The 19,559-nt window shown below is 49.8% G+C and overlaps 1 protein-coding gene across 2 annotated transcripts; it reads right to left on the bottom strand.

The window, feature by feature from the left end:
• Nucleotides 1-3,695: 3,695 nt before the first annotated feature.
• LOC146753658 (uncharacterized) lies at nt 3,696-15,679 on the bottom strand. 2 transcript variants are annotated; one of them, XM_085530705.1, is made up of 5 exons: nt 15,511-15,679; nt 11,040-11,178; nt 9,874-10,011; nt 5,928-8,809; nt 3,696-5,727 (listed from the first exon to the last, which is right to left on the bottom strand). In XM_085530705.1, exons 4-5 carry the CDS (start codon nt 6,657-6,659, stop codon nt 4,474-4,476), a joined length of 1,986 nt encoding a protein of 661 aa, XP_085386831.1. In that variant the 5' UTR covers nt 6,660-8,809; nt 9,874-10,011; nt 11,040-11,178; nt 15,511-15,679; the 3' UTR covers nt 3,696-4,473. The 2 variants fall into 2 exon arrangements, with proteins under 2 accessions (XP_085386831.1, XP_085386830.1); XM_085530704.1 differs by lacking the exon at nt 15,511-15,679 and adding an exon at nt 12,957-13,144.
• Between the last annotated feature and the right edge of the window lie 3,880 nt (nt 15,680-19,559).

Genomic DNA, 19,559 nt, shown 5'->3' on the forward strand with positions numbered 1-19,559 from the left:
ATGGTTTATAAACGCCCTCGTCTGTCTGCTATAAAAGCATGGCTTTTCGGGCAGTCGATGGATGCCGCCGTATTTAACCATATTGCTGTCTGGCTGTTTGTCCTAGCGCGCTGACCTTTTGCCTTCAGGTTTGCAAACTACTGTCTCAGGAACCAGAGTTATTAGGCATTATCCAGGTTATTGTGTGCTTCTTACTGTTAATAGATTGGATGTGAATCCAATAGGTTCTAATGGTACCAATGGTGCTGGAATCTGCGGGATTAATCATTGAATGTATTAGTAATGCTCGGTTATGATGCTATTAGCCTATCTTAATTTAAAGCCTTTTCTTAATTTGCAAAGGCAAAACCTGGAAAGGAATCTCAGGCAAAGGGATGACCCCGTATCACAGAATGGTGATTACATCTTACTCTTCCACCCAGCTAACAGGGATTTTTCCAATAGGACCACTCATCTCTTGAGAGGAAGGCGCACGCTCATAGAACTGAATGGGAGAGTTGATTTCATTTTCCAAGCAGGTGTTCCACTTGGGCTCTGTATCACGCACTGGCCATGCGGATATGGAGTCCAATGGGAAGAAATCGTTCAGAGCCTGAATGCAGGAGAGAATGTGTGGTGGGTGAGAGAGGAAAGGTGCACTTTGAAGCAGGGGACGCCCTGCTGGCACTGCCTGTCGCATCCACCACCAACACGGTTTGCTCTTTCTCCTGCTCCACAGCTGCTGCTCTGTCAAGTCCTTCTCTTGATCCATGGCTGCTGCCATTCTTCTGGGATTACAACAGGGGGCTGGGAGGGAGGTTTTGGGCAGAGGGAGGGAGGGAGGGAAGTTGATTGGGGGTGGGAGTTGGAGGGGGTGGGATCAGAAAGGATTGTTAGGGTGGGAAATGGTTGGGTGGGAATACTGTCATTTCTTGACTGTTTGCTACGTTCCATGATTAAATGTCTTTGCCATATTTCTGCCTGCCTGCCTGCGGCCGTTCCTTCAGTTCCAAAGCCCACCTCCCCAGGCCCCCAGGCCCACCTTCAGGGCAATGTGGCTTCAGGGCAGCAGAAAGGGCAGTGTCCCAGATCTGCCACCACCATTGGACCCATCCCTCCCCTCCTCAGTCAGTTCTGCGTGGGAATGGAGGGATGAGAAAGGGGGATGGATGGCAATTCTAATTAAGGGAGAGCTGAGTGGCTCAGCCTGGAGTGGAGGAGGCTCACTGCCATCCCAGACACAGCCATCAGTCCCCAGGTGCAGAGAGGACTGAGCCAGGCTGCACCCTGCAGCACCCAGCAGCAGGAGCAGAGTCTGAGGCCTGCCTAGGTCGTGTGGCTGCGCTGCAGGCTGAGCTATGGAGAAAGCCCCACTTGGAGATTTCTTCGCTCCCTGAATGTTCCCCCCTTTCTCCATCTTGCTCTGCTCCATCCCCAGCCGCAGCCCGGCGTCCCCGACATGTTGCTGTGCTTGCAGAGCTGGACTTGGCCCTTGACCTGTACAGGCCCCTGTCCCCACCTGTCGGATATCCACCTTGCCTTCTCACCCCTCTCTCTAGATCCAGTTCATGCCCCATCTATCTCACCTCCATGTCCCACCTACGTCCTCTCTACGTCTTTTGCTCTCCCCCAAACCACCCTCACGGTGCCTTACCTCCTGGCAGCCTCAGGGAAGGAGCACCCGGTGCCCTGAGCCCACAGGCCCAGCCCTGCACAGCACTGCACACACCACTGTCATGGCGGCGCCCGGGGCTGCCGCACAGCATCCTGGGAGTGGTAGTTCCTGCAGCTCCCAGCAGGCCCAGGCGAGGGCAGAGGGGAGCAGTGCTGTCAGCCGGGAGCTCGCCCAGAGAGCCCGATGTTCGGAGCACTTCACACCAGGAACTTTGGACTCGGCTGCTTCTGGCCACAACGTCCCTGAGCTGCTCAGGAAGCACAACTGTCTCACCCTCTGACAGCTGGGCTGTGCAAAGGAGGCTGCAGTTGCAGGCTCAGCTCTGCCCTGTTCCAGCAATGCACTTCCTTACAACTGGAGCACTGGCACGCTTGCTTCTTGCTTCAACGGAGCAATCGCCCACCGCTTTGCACACCTCTGTGCTCGTGACAATGGACACCACCCCATCCCTGCACACACACACACACACACACACACACACGGAATCACAGAATCACAGAATGACCCGGGTTGGAAGGGACCTCAAGGATCATGTAGTTCCAACCCCCCTGCCTAGCAGGGCCACCAAACATACACCTTTACTAGATCAGGTTGCCCAGGGCCCCGTCCAACCTGGTCTTTAACACCTCCAAGGACGGGGCATCCACAACCTCCCTGGGCAGCCTGTTCCAGGGCCTAACCACTCTCCTAGTGAAGAACTTCCTCCTAACATCCAACCTAAATCTTCCCTCTTTTAACTTAAAACCATTTCCCCTAGTCCTGCTATTATCAGCCCTTTCAAAGAGTTTACTCCCCTCCTAGGAGTAAGTTCCCTTCAGGTATTGAAAGGCTGCAATGAGGTCACCCCGCAACCTTCTCTTCTCCAGGCTGAACAAACCCAACTCCCTCAGCCTGTCCTCATAGGGGAGGTGCTCCAGCCCCCTGATCATCTTCGTGGCCCTCCTCTGGACCCATTCCAAAATCTCCATGTCATTCTTGTACTGAGGGCTCCACACCTGGACACAGTACTCCAGATGGGGCCTCACAAGAGCAGAGTAGAGAGGGACAATCAACTCCCTTTACCTGCCGACCACCCCTCTCCTGGATGGGTGGAGATCCCATTTGCTTTCTGGGCTGCCAGAGCACACTGCTGGCTCATGTTAAGTTTCTCATCTATCAGGACCCCTAGGTCTTTTTCAGCCGAGCTGCTCTCAAGGACAACTCCTCCCAGCCTGTACAGGTGCCTGGGGTTCTTCCGGCCCAAGTGCAAAACCTTGCACTTTTCCGTGTTGAACCTCATTAGGTTCACCCGAGCCCAGCTTTCCAGCCTGTCAAGGTCCCTCTGAATGGCATCCGTTCCCTCCACCGAATCGACTGCACCACTCAGCTTGGTGTCATCAGCAAACTTGCTGAGGGTGCACTCCATTCCCTCATCGATGTCATAAATGAAGATGTTAAAGAGCACCGGTCCCAAGACAGACCCTTGAGGGACACCGCTCGTTACCAGCCTCCACCTGGACATAGAGCCATTGACCACCACCCTCTGTCTGCGCCCTTTCAACCAATTGCTTATCCATCTAGTTGTCCACCCATCAATTCCACTTCCCTCCAATTTGGAGATGAGGATGAGATGGGGGACCATGTCAAAGGCCTTGCTCAGGTCCAGGTAAATGACATCGGTCGCCTTCCCTTCGTCCACCAACGCCATCACTCCATCATAGAAGGCCACAAGATTAGTTAAGCATGACCTTCCCCTGGTGAAGCCGTGCTGGCTGTCTAGGATTACGTGCTCGTTCTTTATGTGATCGAGCCTGTTGTCCAGGAGGATCTGTTCCATAATCTTCCCAGGCACGGAGGTGAGACTCACCGGCCTGTAGTTACCTGGGTCCTCCCTGCTCCCCTTCCTGTAAATGGAAGTGACGTGACCCTTCCTCCAATCGTCCGGGAACTCACCTGACAGCCACACACACTTACCACCGCGTCCTTGCACACCCTCTTCCCACAGAGTCCAGAGCACATTAATGTCTTCTGACACACTCAAGAGAGAAAATGTCAAGGGGGAGCATGAGCATGTACATAAAGGATGTACGGACCTACAGTTAAGGATGTGGTTGTGCATCTGAGTCTGTGCCTGCAGACAATGCAAGCGCTATGCATTGTCAACCAATGGAAATGATCAAACAGCTGCTTTGGGACAGACTGTCTGTAGGGCTCAGGCAGTGTGGCCTTCCAAGGTACTTCAGGTGTCTCAAAGAACAGAGGCAAGCAGTGATGATTCCTTTCTCTCTCGATTTTAATACTTGAAGGTAGAGCGCTTGAGAAAGACTTTGGAGGCTTTCCTCAGCCTCCTCCTTTCCTTGTACCTTTACAAAAGCGGACTGCCAAAAACCAAGAAGACTGGACACACTTTTTGGGTTTGGTTGTTTTTATTTTTTTTAGAATATTATAATATATATAATATATATTATATATTACACATAATATATAGTATATAGTACATAATTATATACTATATATATATTATATAATATATAATATTTGTTGTTGTTGTTTTGGTGTATTTTGTGAATTTTTTTGGTTTTTTTTTTTTTGAATCCAGTCCAATGAAATAAATCCTCAGTCATACAAGGGATGAATTTTTAAGGTCTTGCTGCTGATGGACCACACTCCACTTGAACATCAAGTGGAGCAGGAGGTAGCCTTCATCCAGAAAGGTGGAATCTTGATAAGATGTTGATGTCTTATGGAGAGGAATTTCGGTGTCCCCCAGGCTAAGCCAACACACAGGCACAGATTTCTGGATGGTGACCATCACTTTCTGCCCCTCTCCTGCTGCCTGGTCACTCTTCATCATCGGTATCCAGCAGGAGATCACGAAGCCCTGGAGGCACGGTGGTATCCAGCTCATCATCTGAAACTTCTTCCACCAGATTGGAAGGAACCAGTCCTCTTGTGCCGTCTGTCAGCTCTCCCAGAAACCAGCCATCCTCATCCATGTCTCCACAGATGTAAATGTATTGTCCAGCTGTCAGTGGAAGCTCGTTTTCTGGGTCCTCATTCGGGCCCTCAAAAGGATTGTAGCTGTGACGAGCTATGAATCTTCGTATTGGTGGTGATGGTCTGCGACAATGCATGATGCAGACTGCCGCTGTCCAAACGTTCGGCTCCCCCAGCTTTTCCTGGGGTTTGGAGCATTCCCGTTTGGGATTTCCGTGCGGCCTCAGCTTTGTCCCCATCTCCTGGAGCTGTGTGCAGTTTTCCTCCAGACGCTTGCCGAGTGCTCCAAGTTTGACGTCAGCCTGCTGGACACTCTGCAGCTTCTGGCATGCTTCTGGGCCTTCAGGGTGGTTGTGGGCCTTCAGGGCCTGGCACTGCCTCTCCAGGTTGCTCAGGGCCTCTTGTTGCTCTGCAGCCTGAACACCCACCTCTGCTACAGCCCGACGGCAGGCCCTGGCCCCGCTGCAGGAGGCGGGTGGCTGCCCCTCCACGTGCTCCAGGATGTAGTGCAGGAAGCGCCTTCTCTGCTCCTGCAGCTCACACTGGAGGCGCTTGCTCTCCACGGCCTGCTCTCCACGGGACTTCCAGCAGAGCTGCCGCTGGACTTGCTGCTGCATTCTGCGGTCCGCTCTGCTGCTGCCGCTCCTCAGCAGCGCCTCCGCCAGCTGCCGCTGCAGATGCCATGCGTGGCGGATGGTGTCGTTGCGCCGCTTCTGCAGCAGCTCCGTCATCTGGCGCAGCTGGGCCTCCTTCTCCCGCAGCAGTTGGCGAATCTCTGCTTCCCACTGCCTCAGGCTCTGCTCCCGCAGGCGCTGCAGCTTTGACACCCGCACCCGCTCCCACTTGGAGCGCAGTTTGTCGGCCAGCAGCTGCCGCTCCCGCTCTGCCGCCTCCTGCCGCTCACGTCTCTCAGCAGCGCAGCGGCGCTGCAGCTCCTGGGAGCGGAGCCGCTCACCCTCCAGCTGGGCCTGCAGTGCCTTCAGCTCCTGCCTCTTCTCCTCCCACTGCGCAGGGCAGGCAGGGGGCTGTGCCGGGCCCCGGCGGGGTGAGGGCCGGCTTCCAGGGAGCCCCAGGTCTTCCTTGGCTGTCTCTGGCACCTAGAACCAGAAAATCATACCATAACAGAATGGTCTGTGTAGGAAGGGGCCTTCAAGACTCTCCCGTTCCAAGCCCATGCCAAGGGCAGGGACAGCTTCCATTAGCTCACGTTGCCCAGAGGTGCCTCCAGTGGTGTCTGCGGAGCCTCCCCTCCCTCCCCAGGCTGAACAATCCCCACTCTCTCAGTGTGTCATCTCACCTGGACGTGAGCGTCCTTCATGGCCGGTCGACTGGAGCCCTGCTCTGCACAGTGGCGGCGCAGAGCTCCTTCTCCGTCCTGGGAGCAGGACATTCCGTTGCGGAGCTCGTCTTCCAAGCTGCCCACGACGTACTGGTTGAAGAGCCTCCTCTCCAGCTCCAGCTGCTGCTGGAGGTGGCGGATGCAGGCGGGCTGCTCCCCATCCGTCTCCCAGCGCAGCTTGCTGAGGACGTCCTGCAGCTGGGCATGGGCCGCCTCGCTGCAGCTGGGGGGGTTCCTCAGCACCTTGGCCAGCTGCTGCTGCAGCTCCCGAGCCTGGCGCAGGGCTGCATCGCACTCCCGCTGCAGCAGCTCCTTTGTGGCGCGCAGCTCGGCCTCCTTCCAGCGCAGCAGCTGCCGGGTCACCGTCGCCCGCTGCCGCTGCTCCCACTCCTTCAGCTGCTGCTCTTCCTGGGCCTGCTGCTTCTCCCAGGCACAATGCAGTTGGTCGGCCAGCAGCTGCCGCTCCCGCTCTGCCGCCTCCTGCAGCTCACATCTCTCGGCAGCCCAGCGGCGCTGCAGCTCCTGGCAGTGGAGCCGCTCGCCCTCCAGCTGGGCCTGCAGCACCTCCAGCTCCCAGCTCTTCTCCTCCTGCTGCGCAGCGCAGGCTGCGGGCTGTGCCGGGCCCCGGCGGGGAGAGGGCCGGCTGCACTTGCCTTGTCCCCGTCCCGCACTGCCTCGCAGCACGGCCATGGCAAGATCTGAAGCTGAAGAGACCTTCGGCCTCCAAAAGCTCTGGCCAAAGGCCACCAACAATCGCTCTGCTCTCACTCGTGGGGTCTGCAAGGACAGCTGCCCCTGACCCCGTAGCGCCCACTGCCTCTCGTCCCTGTCGCAAGGGTGTGCAGACAGTGAATGCCTTGGGGGTGCTGCGCCAGCACCTTCTGTGCTGTGTGCTGGCCCAGCTCATAGTGGAGGGCGGGGCAGTGGCCTTCAGCTATTGGACAGTGAGGCCTTCTGGCCCAGCTCATAGTGGAGGGCGGGGCAGTGGCCTTCTGTGCTAGATTCTGCTCATAGATTCCACGTGTGAGAGGTAGATGTGTTTTTGCGGCGGAATTTGTCAGTATTATCAAGCTCATCTGGAGTTATAAGTTCAATGGTGCCATGCTTATTTGGAATTGTTTTAATTATTTTTTAAAGAAACTAAGGAGTATTTAAAAACCAAACAGATGGAAACACACACAAAGATGAAAGGAAACAAACAACAACAACAACAAATCCTTCCCTCCCCAACCAATCCAGACTCCGATCTTTCACTGGAATCACTTGATAAGCATTAACCCTTGGCAGCTGGCTTTGCCGTAATTGCTTCCCAGAGCTTGGCCTGCGTGCTTCTTAACAATATTATCTCTGGGTGGCTGTGGGTGGTGATGTCAGTCCTGAGAACGGTTCAACTTCACACTGGGGTTAACACAGTTTGTACAGGTCGTCCTGGCTCACCAGCACTCCCTGCACTGTGGTACCATTCCTTTTGACACCTTCATTCCTTGCTTTTATCCACCTGATGATGACTGACGTGTAACTATCCATGGTATCTCCAACTTCCTAACAAACTGGGATTTGAATCAAGGGACCTATCTGCTATCAGTTAGATGTGGTCACAGAAGAAACCCATCATAAAGCCCTTTGCAACGTGATGTAGTGTCATGGAGTCATTGATTGTAACACCAGTCCAGGAGGCCCATTGGGAACACGGTTGTTGGAAAGTGTCTAAGTTTTGATAAGAGATGTGAATGTGCTGGGGTCACCCTCTTGTAATTTATATGGTGGGGTGCCCTACGCACTCTGTTCTCTGAAATTTCTATAGACTATATCAATACCTGAACTGGCCAAATCAGTCTTTATCCTGAACCATTTGGATTGCCTTGGAGATGCTCAAATGGAAAATTCTATTTGTATTTAGCCTTGGAGCAATGTTCAGAGTTGTAGCGTGGTATAGTGATAGTGCTGCCCAAATCGAGTGTTCAGCTCAGTTCAGAGCTGACTGCTGGACCGAGAATCTCTACGATATTAGAGAACATATTTGCTCTATAAATTGTCCTGGCAAAACATAAAGTCATCTTTGAAAACACCACCTGGCAAGTCCACATGTTGTCAAATTGGACTAGACATGCTTTTGAAGAATTAAACTCACAAGTGCAACAAGCATTGCAAATGGCACTGCAACAACACTTAGTGCTTGATATGTTAAAACTTAACAGAGTGCATGTGGCATGCAAAGTGTAATCAAAGGGTAATGTATTTCTGTTCGTAATGCTACAGCCTTCCTAGAAGAAGCTTGAAGACAAGAGATCATAGAGCAAACATCTGAACTGTTCCACTCGGACCATCCTCTGACATTCTGGATGCTTCTCCTAACCAGGATTTCCTGCATATTGCACTTTAAAAAGCACTATGTTCTGGGAATGAACACTGACGTCACTCGACACCATGTGCAGCGGATGGGTGATCACCGTGTGAGCTGTGGAGGCTGCTGTGCAGGGCTGGGGATGGCACCTCCCCCATCTTAACTTAGAGGCCAGATGGGGATTGATTGGGAAATAAATTCCAAACTCACATTAAAATAAGTTTTGTATTGGCTCTGGTGTTCCGAACAATGTATATCTGGCAGTAACCTCCACCTGTGGTGCAGCAGTTTGGGCAGTGATGTTGGCAGTGTTTGGCAGATGCTGCTAGTGAGCTGTGTCTGCAGGGGCAGCACGAGTGCCACTCTGCTCTGCTCCCAGATTTATAAACACGATGGAACTCAGGTTGGAACAGATGGAAGAATTCACTGGGTCTGACGTCTTCTGCAGATCTGCAGTCGGTTCATGGAGCTGAAACAATTCATCTCCTTATTGCTCCTGAAAAAGATTTTGCATAAAACAGTTGACATGTGATCACTGAAAATTGGAGAGTTACAGCAACACAGGAAAGAATTTACAGAAAATGGCTTATTTTATGAGGAAAAACTTGCATTACTTCAGGAGTTTGGTGTAATTCTGTCTCCCGGCAGAAAGTTCCCAAGGTACAGACAGAAAAATCTTGGCAAAAATCATCAGGTACTGCACTTTCACTTGACTAAGTGCTATTGAGACATTGTATAGTGGAATCTGCAGGAAAGGTTGTGAGGGGATTTCCCCAAGGAGAAGTGAGATTTCAGGAACGGGACACACTCAGAAAACCCAGAATGATATTGAGGCAAATGTAAAAACGGCTGCTACAAAGCCAGTGATAACAAGAAAGAATTCACTTCCAGGAGTTTTTCAGAGCCCAGTTAAAAAGATTCACGGCACTGGCTGTAGGATCCTCTTTATTTCAAACAATCTGGATTTCTGAGCTAACTTTAGTTTACTTCCAATGAGAGCTGTGATTCAGACCAAGGTATTTCACAAGAAAACACCACTTTCCCAGAGTTCAGATTTGTTCCTAAGAAATCCCAACAAATCCCAGAGCTCTGGAAATAAGGAACTATAAGGGAAACAATGGCTGAGCTCGTATGTCTGCTTTGGGAAACCAAACAATCCCATTAAGTAACGCCCCCATGAAAGCCAGCAGCACTCTTCCACTGACGCAGTAAAGATCCCTGTTGCATACTGGTGATGGATTGGCTGCAATGGAAACCTCTTTTCTAAAGGTTAACAATCCCCCCAAAGCCTGGACTGCCTCATGGCTGTAACTCGTTATCTATCTGGAAAATGTCAGGTTGGCCGGTGTCCATTGTCACATGCAGCATTAAGTGTCCCGAGGTCTTTACCAAGGAAAATGTTTGTCACAGACAGGTAACTGCCAGCAAAGAACGTCCAGCATTGTCTGCACTGGAGCAAGCAAACAGCAAAGCAGAGCTTTTGACAAAGGACAAAGAGAAAAGTTCCCATGTGTACTGATCTCTACAAGAACCAACAGAATAATGGCAAGAAGGGATTACCTTATATCAGAGAGGTGTTGCAGTACAACAGGAGCTTCTCTGTATTTTGAATGTCCAGCCTGCAGTAACAAAGCAAGGTGGCACAGCGATGGAAAAAGGACTCGTTACTGCAGGCTGCCAGGACGGGCTGCAAGGGACCTGCAAAAGAAAAGGATTTTTAAATGGCTGCACAGATGTTGGGGCAGAACAAATAAACTGGTGACTGATGGCTTTTCAGGGCTTTATATGCAACCGGAATAACTGGGTTGGTTCTGGGCACATGGTGCACAACTCAGGTAGAACTAGGAATGGCGTGGCATTGACTGCACCTACAAACTACCGAGTGCCATCCTCCTGAAGTGGAGTACATCTCATCAAGCATTATACGACACACTGAAGGCAACAGTATTTGTGGGCACCTGCTAGATGACACTGTCAGGTGAACAAACTGACCAACAGCAAATGCCTTCAGTGCAGAAGTGGCACCGTGTGAAGAGGCAGCAGCCCGTGCAGCCTCTGTCTGCAGCGTGTGCACCAAAAAGCCATCCTGAACACAGTCCTGCCTGTCAGTAAGACCCCAGAGATAGAGTCAGCAACTAAAGAGACCAAGTGACAGAAAGCATACTATGGATTTACAGTCCAGCTCGTGTCTAGCAGTTTGAGGCATGTTTTGTCAGAGCAGCCCAATGCTTTGGTCCATTAGTGCTTCAGAACAGAAGCAGACAGCAACTTGTCTATAGGCAACTGATTCTACCAAAGAGAAAAGCACTGCAGAAAGTCTTATCTCCAGCTGCTGAGAAATCAATTCCCAGTCCTACCTCCATTCAATTAAGCATGACTTCTCCTTCTCCAAGGAGGATCCTCTATGAGGAGCAACATGGCAAAACGTGACCCTCTCACGTTACTCCACTATCCTTCAAACCAAGGCATCTAGCATCTCAAGCTTGGATTCTGGCAGGCAACAGGTTAGGAGGCAGTGGGTTCTTTCCTCACCAATCAGATCTTACAGCCGCACTGACCTTCCTATTTAGCAAAGCCAGACCCAAATCTCTCTTGTGCAATATTATGGCTGGTTTTGAAACTTGCAGCACATCCCTGTAATGGGGGCCGTGTGTTTCCCACATAGCTGGATTTGGGCTTTGGCATGAAAATTTGCAGTTGCTTTCTTTGGAACAGCAACAACCTACCTGTTAAGGGAGCTTGATGAAGATTTTCCACTCTCTGAGTACGATCTGACACAGCATCTGTTCCACAGCTTTTAGCAGGCCACTGGTGAGATGATACACTCACATTGGAGTTATTACATTTCATTTCTCAAATTTCATTCTGTTAAAGACAGTGTTTCAATTAAGAGAATGTACAGGTATTCCATAGGTACTTGAAGGAAATCTAAGCAATGATCCCTACAGTCTCGCTGTATAAAACTCCGCTGAGAGTCTGAAAAAAAATTCAGGAGTTAACTGCTGGAATAATTCAAGATCTGCCCACGCTGTACAGAACACTGAGTCTGTTCTTTTGCACTTTACTTGGAGAATGTTCCATCCTATAACTTCTGCTCTCAATTGTAACACATGATTTTTTATAAAAAGAAAGATAACAAGTCAGCTCTTCAGTGTGCACATTGATGAAACTTGGTGAAATACAACTTTAAGAAAAGGTAATTTGAAAACTTCAATATTCTTATCAGAATCTCTGCTATTAGTTACCGTTCCAATGTTCTGATCTGATGATGTGTCTCTCAGAGCTGTTTTGTCACTCCCCCCCTCAAATGCACTTCAAGTGCTTTAGGAGCATCACTGGAATTTTGAATAAACTTGATATATTTTAGCAAAGCTGCTACAGATGCATGAGTGAAGTACTTTGGAAAAATTTAATCTTGATTGAACGCTGAACAGTGTTATTTAATTATAATCCAGGTAATTAAATTAATTAAACCAAGGAAATCACCTTCCAGTCACTCAGCTCTCACCAGGGAAATCGCTTCCCTGCCAAGCAGATGCAACCAACACAAGCTGCTACATCACTCTAGGGCCCCACTGAGTCTTCCCAAGGGGTCTCCAAAGGCTTCCCTGTTGACTTCTGGGAACCTGGGAACACTCACATGGAAGCCAGTGCCCCCTAATGTGCCCCAGACGTTTCTCAGGGCCCCACAATTAGCTCTACAGACATCCAGACATGCCCCAGAGCAAGTATGTGTGCTGTAGGGAGCCCAAGAGACATTCCAGAGCACCCTAGTACTCCTCAGTGCACTCATGGATGCTTCACCTGTGTCTAAATATGCCCTACTGGACTTTGTTTTCTCTTCTGGAGCTTTCCTTAGTTCTCAGCTTTGCTTTCTCATGCCATTTATCTCGCTCCACAGCTTTTGCTCGCAATATTCTCTCTTGCATTCCCACCTTCCAACAGAATCACAGAATTGTAGGGGTTGGAAGGGACCTCTAGTGATCGAGTCCAACCCCCCTGCCATGGCAGGTTCCCTACACCACGTTGCACAGGTAGGTGTTCAGGCGGGTCTTGAATATCTCCAGAGAAGGAGACTCCACCACCTCCCTGGGCAGCCTGTTCCAGTGCTCCGTCAGCCTCACCGTAAAGAGGTTCTTGCACACATTTGTGCGGAACTTCCTATGCAGAAGTTTCAGCCCATTACCCCTAGTCCTGTCCCCACGCACTACTGAAAAGAGACCAGCCGTGCCACTATGGCCCCCACACCTCAGGTATTTATAAACCTGGATCAAATCCCCTCTCAGCACCGCCAACGACAACCCTCTGCACTCTGCCAGTCAGACAGTTCACGACCCACTTCACTGTCCACTCATCTATCCCATACTTCCTCAGCTTTGTTATAAGGATGTCATGGGGGACAGTATCAAAAACCTTTCTGAAATCAAGGTAGACTACATCTACCACTCTAGCCCCGTCCACCCAGCTAGTGACATCTTCATAAAAGGCCACCAGGTTGGTCAAGCACGACCTCCCCTTGGTGAACCCATGCTGAGTACTCCTGATAACCTCCTTATCACCCAGTTCTCTGGAGATGGCATCCAGCACAAGCTGTTCCATCACCTTCCCTGGGACAGAGGTGAGGCTGACTGGCCTATAATTACCTGGCTCTTCCTTCTTGCCCTTTTTGAAGACTGCAGTGACATTGGTCATCCTCCAGTCTTCAGGCACCTCCCCAGTTCTCCAAGACCTCTGAAAGATTACAGAGAGCGGCTCAGCAATGACCTCCACCAGTTCTCTCAGCACCCGTGGATGCACCCCATGCACCCATCCCATGTATTTATGGACATTAATGTTTCCTAGGCAATCACAGACCACCTCTTCCCTGACTAAAGAGAAATCTCCTATTGTCCAGACTCTCTCATTAACCTCCAGGGTCTGGGATTTCTGAGGGAGAGCCTTTTCACTAAAGACAGAAGCAAAGAAGGCATTCAGTGTTTCTGCTTTCTCAGCATCCTCTGTTATCAGAACGCCTTCCTCCCCCCCTTGTTTTTTGTTTATTAGCAAACTATTAATATACTACAAAATAATAGCACTAATTACTAAGTAACATCACCATGCCAGCATCCCGACCACCTGCTTTAGAGATTTATCCTTCATTTTGTGTAACACTTCAAACACTGCAAAGAAACAAAGCAAGTGCAGAAACAGGACGCCACTTCCCTCAGGATTTTACAGACTCATTCATGTCTGACAGATGGAGGCCCTGACAACAAGAGCTGTGTCTGTCCATAACAAGGACTCACCTCTGCAGGTGCAGGGGCAGCTCTCAGAGAAGCCTTCTTCATTTCTGCTTTCTTCTCTTTTTGTCTTTTGACTGGGAGCTGGTGTTGATCTGCCTGAGGGAAGGGAGGCCCCTTCAGAGGGATCTAGATAAGCTGGATCAACCTCACTGGGCTGAGGTGAATGGGATGTGGTACACCCAGGCCAAGTGCCAGGTCCTGCACTTTGGCCACAATAACCCCATGCAGCGCTATAGGCTTGGGGCTGAGTGGCTGCAGGGCTGTGCAGAGGAAATGGACCTGGGGCTGTTGGTTGATGCTCAGCCGAACATGAGCCAACAGTGTGCCCAGGTGGCCAAGAAGGCCAACGGCATCCTGGCCTGTATAAGAAATAGTGTGGCCAGCAGGAGCAGAGAGGTAATCATCCCCTTGGACTCAACACTGGGGAGGCTGCGCCTCAAGTCTTATGTTCAGTTTGGGGTTCCTCGCTACAAGAAAGTCATTGAGGCACTGGAACTTGTACATGGAAGTCTGTCCCTCGAGCAGCTCCCATTCATCATCAGCTCCCATTTTGCAAAACAGCAAAACTTCTACTGCAAATGGCTGCAGTCACCAAAGCTCAGCCCACTATCCAGGTATCAGCCTTCTCCCTTCTGTTTTCCATCTTAGCCCATAGTTTTGCTTCCAGAAATGGAACTCCTCTTTAACAGCCAAAACACAAACTAATACATCACTTTCACTGCTCCTTCCCGCACCCCCATAGGAATGGTTACCTGACATCCCCTACAGCACAGCACCTGCTCACAAGTATCATTCAAACTCTATTCTTTCATACTTCTTGAGAGAGGACGGTAAAAACTCCCTTCTGCATGGCACTAAGGACAGTCTGTCCCCATCACATCCCTCTGTGTGCTGAAAGCTGCCATTGGATCTCTTGCAGCCTGCTGGCTGCTGCTCACAAACACAGGGAACTGCACCACACTGATTCTAAAGAGAGAAAGGAAGAAACGCTGGTGGGAATGGGCAACCAAGGATTGCAGAGATGCTCCAGATTGTGACAGAGATGGAATCTCAGAGTGCTGGGACATGATTGATCACTAAGGAAAACACTTGGAAGCACATTCAATCTGCAGAAGCTGTAATTACTGGGCACAGTCAGCTTTCCTATGGCTCAGCTGGAGTAGGCGGGTGCTCTCAGACATCTGCTCAGGGGCTTCAGCTGAGACACTTGCACAATGCTGGGATCATTCTGATGGAAACTATGTCTTCAGATACCATGGTTAAATCCATCCAAAATGATCAAGCCGAGCTTTAGCTCTTGAGCAGCACTTCTTCCCCACCCTTCACTACTCCAAGCAGCTCCAACAAACTTCTCAGAAGAAATCCAGGCCAGCACAGACCTGGCAGACCAGAACCAAGTGCAGCTGGTGGGACGGCAGTGCCCACTCCTTGCTTCCACCCTGCTCCAGCAGGTTAAGGAGTCTGAGCATCACTGGCCTTTGACAGCTCAAGACTTTCAGCACCTCATGCCAACATTTCTCACTAAGATACACCTCAGGCATTGAATTCTCTTCTCACTACCACCTCCCAGTCCTCTCCTAGGAACAGAAACCATTCAGATTCTACAGCAAACTACAGCTTCTGCACTGCAAGAGCACACTGAACCACCTGCAACAATGAAACATGGTTTTGGAGAGTGGGTTTGAAAACACACCTTTAGACAGCTGTCTCCCTGTAGCCAAAAGGAAACCAAGCAGCAAAAGAAGAGTCCAGCCTGAAACATGCCCATGCTACTAGCCCAGGTTTTTCACAGTGAATGTAAAATCCATCCTGTTCTTGAGGTAACAAATGACCAGTGGGTCTCCCTTTGCTCCACCCCTTCTCCTTCAAAGCCAGAAAAAGAAAGAAAAAACAAGCAGAAGAAACCCAGACGTACCTTTCCACACACAGAGCAGAAAGTGGAACAGCAGTTGGTCTCCTTCCTGAGACATGGTGGGGAGCATCCCAGAGGAAGCCCAAGTTCTTTGCTTCTCTCCACAGGGACTTCAAGCACTCTTGGCAAGAGCTGCTTTGGTTCTTTCTTCAACTGCTTCCATCACCAGAATCTCCTTTGGAAAAGGAACACTAAAGAAATAATCAGCAAATGAAAAAGAATGAGCAATAACCACTTTCCCAGCTTTCTTCTGACATGCAATTAAGACTCACGACTTGGGCAAGGTCTTAAAATCAGCTGGTTACAAGAACTGTCCCCAAATATATCCAGCTTCTGTACAGCTGCTGTTATTTCTGACAGCGAGTGTAATCACAGAATCATAGAATGGCCCGGGTTGGAAGGGACCTCAAGGATCATGAAGATCAATCACCTCCCTGTCCCTGCTGGCCATCCCCTCTTCTGATGGAGCCCAGGGGACCATTTGCTCTCTGAGCTGCAAGAGCACGCTGATGGCTCATGTTCTGTTTTTCATCCACCAGGACCCCCAGGTCCTTCTCTGCGGGGCTTCTCTTAAGGACTGCTCCTCCCAGGCTGTAGAAATGCCTGGGATTCCTCCAGCCCAAGTGCAAAACCTTGCACTTTGCTGTCTTGAACCTCATTAGATTCACCTAGGCCAACCTCTCGGTTGAGCTCCCTCTGAATGGCATCCCTTCCTTCCACTGCATCAGCCGCACCACTCAGCAAACAGCAGAGGGTGCACTCCATTGCATCATTGGTGTCACTGATAACCATGTTAAAAAGCACTGGTCCCAAGACAGACTCCTGGATGACACCACTTGTTATCAGCCTTCACCTGGACATCGAACCATGAATCACCACCCTCTGTCTGTGGCCTTTCAACCAATCCCTTATCCACCAGGTGGTCCACCTGTCAAATCCACATCCCTCCAGTTTAGAGATAAGGATGTGGTGGAGGGCCATGTCAAAGATCTCGCTCAAGTCCAGGTCAATGACATCAGTTTCCTTCCTTTTGTCCACAAATGCAGTCACTCCATCATAGAAGACCACCTGATTAGTTAGGCATGGCCTTCCCCTGCTAAAGCCACACTGACTGTCTTGGATCACATGCTCATTCCTTATGTGATCAAGCATGTCTTTGAGGTGTATCTGTTCTTCACCATCTTCATCACAGTTACACATTTGAATCAAATAATTGGTGTTGCTGTCACGAAGAAAACCTCTTTGTCTTCTACTCCTGCTGCACTACTGTGCTTTCACCAGAAGCAAAGGGAGAGGCCACCTCCTAGATCCAAATTTTAAGAAACCAACACCCAATAGGTGTCATCTGAAGTAAAATAGCAGAGAAATTAAGATGACTCTTCTGCATCCAGCTTGGATCACTCCCTCACTCAGGCACACCACCATCAGATCAAGGAGATGCTGCCTTCAACTTAGAGACTGTATGGGAAATCACAGCTTGAACCTCTGATTAATCAGCTGAGGCAAGTGTTGGGTCAGCTGCGGGAGCACAGGTGAGAGTAATCTAGCTGTGCTCCTGGAAGGGGTGGATCTCGACTCCACCTCCTCTGAGACCTCATTTAAAGGCTGACCACCACTGAGGCAGCACCTCTTGGAGATTGCTCCCCAGTTGAGACTGCCTCAGCTTTCTGGTCAAAACATCGACATTGGTGAGTTTTCCTTTGCTAACAACCTTTGACTATTTACCACCATCTTGGTTAACATCTTTATATTAGCCACCCTTACAGAGACCATAAGGGTTTGGGCTTCCAAACTCTCAGCAAGCACTTGGATCAGACAGCTTCCTGCTGGGGAGCCCCCTGCATCACTTCTGCTTCTTCTGATTCCGAACCCGCAGATGCTTCAGAGCTCATTAGCATGGACTTCCTTCCTCCCCTCAGCAGCTGCTCCTGCACTCACCTTCATTCCTACTCAGATACCGGCCGCTTCCAGCACCAGCTGACCTGCAAGACACAGAAAGGAAAGGTGGGAGTCATGCAAACGCACAAGCCCAAAGCTGCATCACCACCACGTATGGCAGCCTCGGGAAGTCAGCTGCAACTACATCCTTTGTCAGAATGGAAACAGGCACTATCAGTTAAGTGTGACCTCTGAAGTCATTGCCACCATCAGAAATAGGCACTGAAATTGCTCACTTCACTGTAGCTGGTTACCTCCTTATTTTGGAAAATGCGGACATGGAATTGAAGGACACCAGAAAATTGACATCTACTTCATTGTAGGTGGTTAAGCTTGGAAGCAGGACTTGAGCAAGACATGCTTCTCAGCTCAGAATCACAGAATTATCAAGGTTGGAAAAGACCTACAAAATCATCTGGTCCAACCATTACCAATACTTCCCGGCTTAATCATATTCCTCAGCACCACATCCAAACGTTTCTTGAACACTGCCATGATCGGTGACTCCACCACCTTCCTGGGCAGTGCATTCCAATGCCTGAATACCCTTTCCGACAAGTAATGTTTCGCAATGTCCAGCCTGAATTTTCCCTGGCGCAGCATAAAACCTTTCCCTCTAGTTCTATCAGTGATTACACAAGAGAAGAGGCCAAACCCCAGCTCACTACAACCTCCCTTCAGGAAGTTATAGAGAGTTATAAGGTCTCCCCTGAGTCTCCTCTTCTCCAAGCTGAACAATCCTAGCTCCATCAGCCGCTCCTCATAAGGTCTTTGCTCCAAACCCCTCACTACCTTCGTAGATGAAGACGTTCCAGAACCGCAAGGTTTTCTCTCATGGAAGGGCCCAAAACTGAAGAGGTCAGACCTCCTTCTCTCCATCATTGCTGTCATGGGGAAGGCTGTCCTTGGAAGTGCAGTGACTCATACATCCTAACTGCACTCCATTGATGGAAGCACAACGTGCATCATTGCAAATTGCTGGTGGGTTCCTGTGTTTTCATCACATATTGTCATCATCCAAAGGGAAAACCCACACAGCAGAGCATACAGCACTACACCCATGCTCCAAATATCCGCCTGAAAAACAAAAAGACAAGCTTACAAACCTGAAGCACCTCAAATGGCTTCCTGACAGACTGGATTGTCTGCCCTTGCCAAAGCCCACATATAGCCCATGAAAAGCTGGCTCTTTCCCTCAGGAAAAAAAACCTTATCGTCCCAGAGAAAGCATATAACCCTCATTCAATTGCCCTTCCGCTCAGCTTAGAGCACTACTGAAACCAGCATCTTCACCTTAGCTCATCACACTGCTGCAGTTCCTTTTACAAGGATTTCACTGGCAAAAATGAAATCAAAGCCGTCACAAGGGATTTAGCACAGTTACGTGTTACTGGCTACGAGAGCTGTCAGCACAGTCACCTGTCAGGCTTTGCTGCTGTTCTCTTTATGTAGAGGCACAACAAGGTTCAGACACCTCACAGTGCAATTCTCACTTGGACTGTAAAGAAAAAGGAGGCTTGAAAAGCAGTGTGTGGAAAACAAAGAAACAAGAATTAGAACAACAGTGGGGCCATGGCACTTGTAGGAATTGCTCCGCCTTTAACAGCAGAGCGATTCAAGAAGGATGAGGGCATTGCAAACCAGACCAGTTTGGACAGATTAACAACTGCAAGTAGTGGGTTGCAAAATTCCAGACATCTCTCAATTTTTAGTACATTATAAATCACAATGCAAATTAATCTTCACATACAACATGGAATCTAAGGAGAAGTCTGACAAAAAAGACTGCACAAAAATGATGGATAATTAGAACACAGCAAATTGCTCTTTCAAAAACTTAGTAATAGAAAGAGATCTCTGAAGCTGCTGTTCTGTAGAGCCCCAAAGCAGTCGCTTGAGGCAGTTCAGGATTAGCCAGAGACAAACCAGCCAGCTGTGTGAACTGAGACCAATTGCACTTTTCTAGTCTGTGGCCACTGACAGCTTCTGAGAGCTACCAAGCAATGCAACCTAGCAGAATTCAGAAGGGAAACCAAGAGAGCCTACCTGAGCTCCACTGCCTTGAAATGCTCTGTGGAGAGGGAAGGGAAAGAGGGGGAAACAAACACCGCTCT

Source organism: Coturnix japonica, chromosome Z (genome assembly GCF_054131305.1).
Source record: "Coturnix japonica strain WE chromosome Z, WE-NBRP24, whole genome shotgun sequence".
Classification (NCBI taxonomy): Eukaryota; Metazoa; Chordata; class Aves; order Galliformes; family Phasianidae; genus Coturnix; species Coturnix japonica.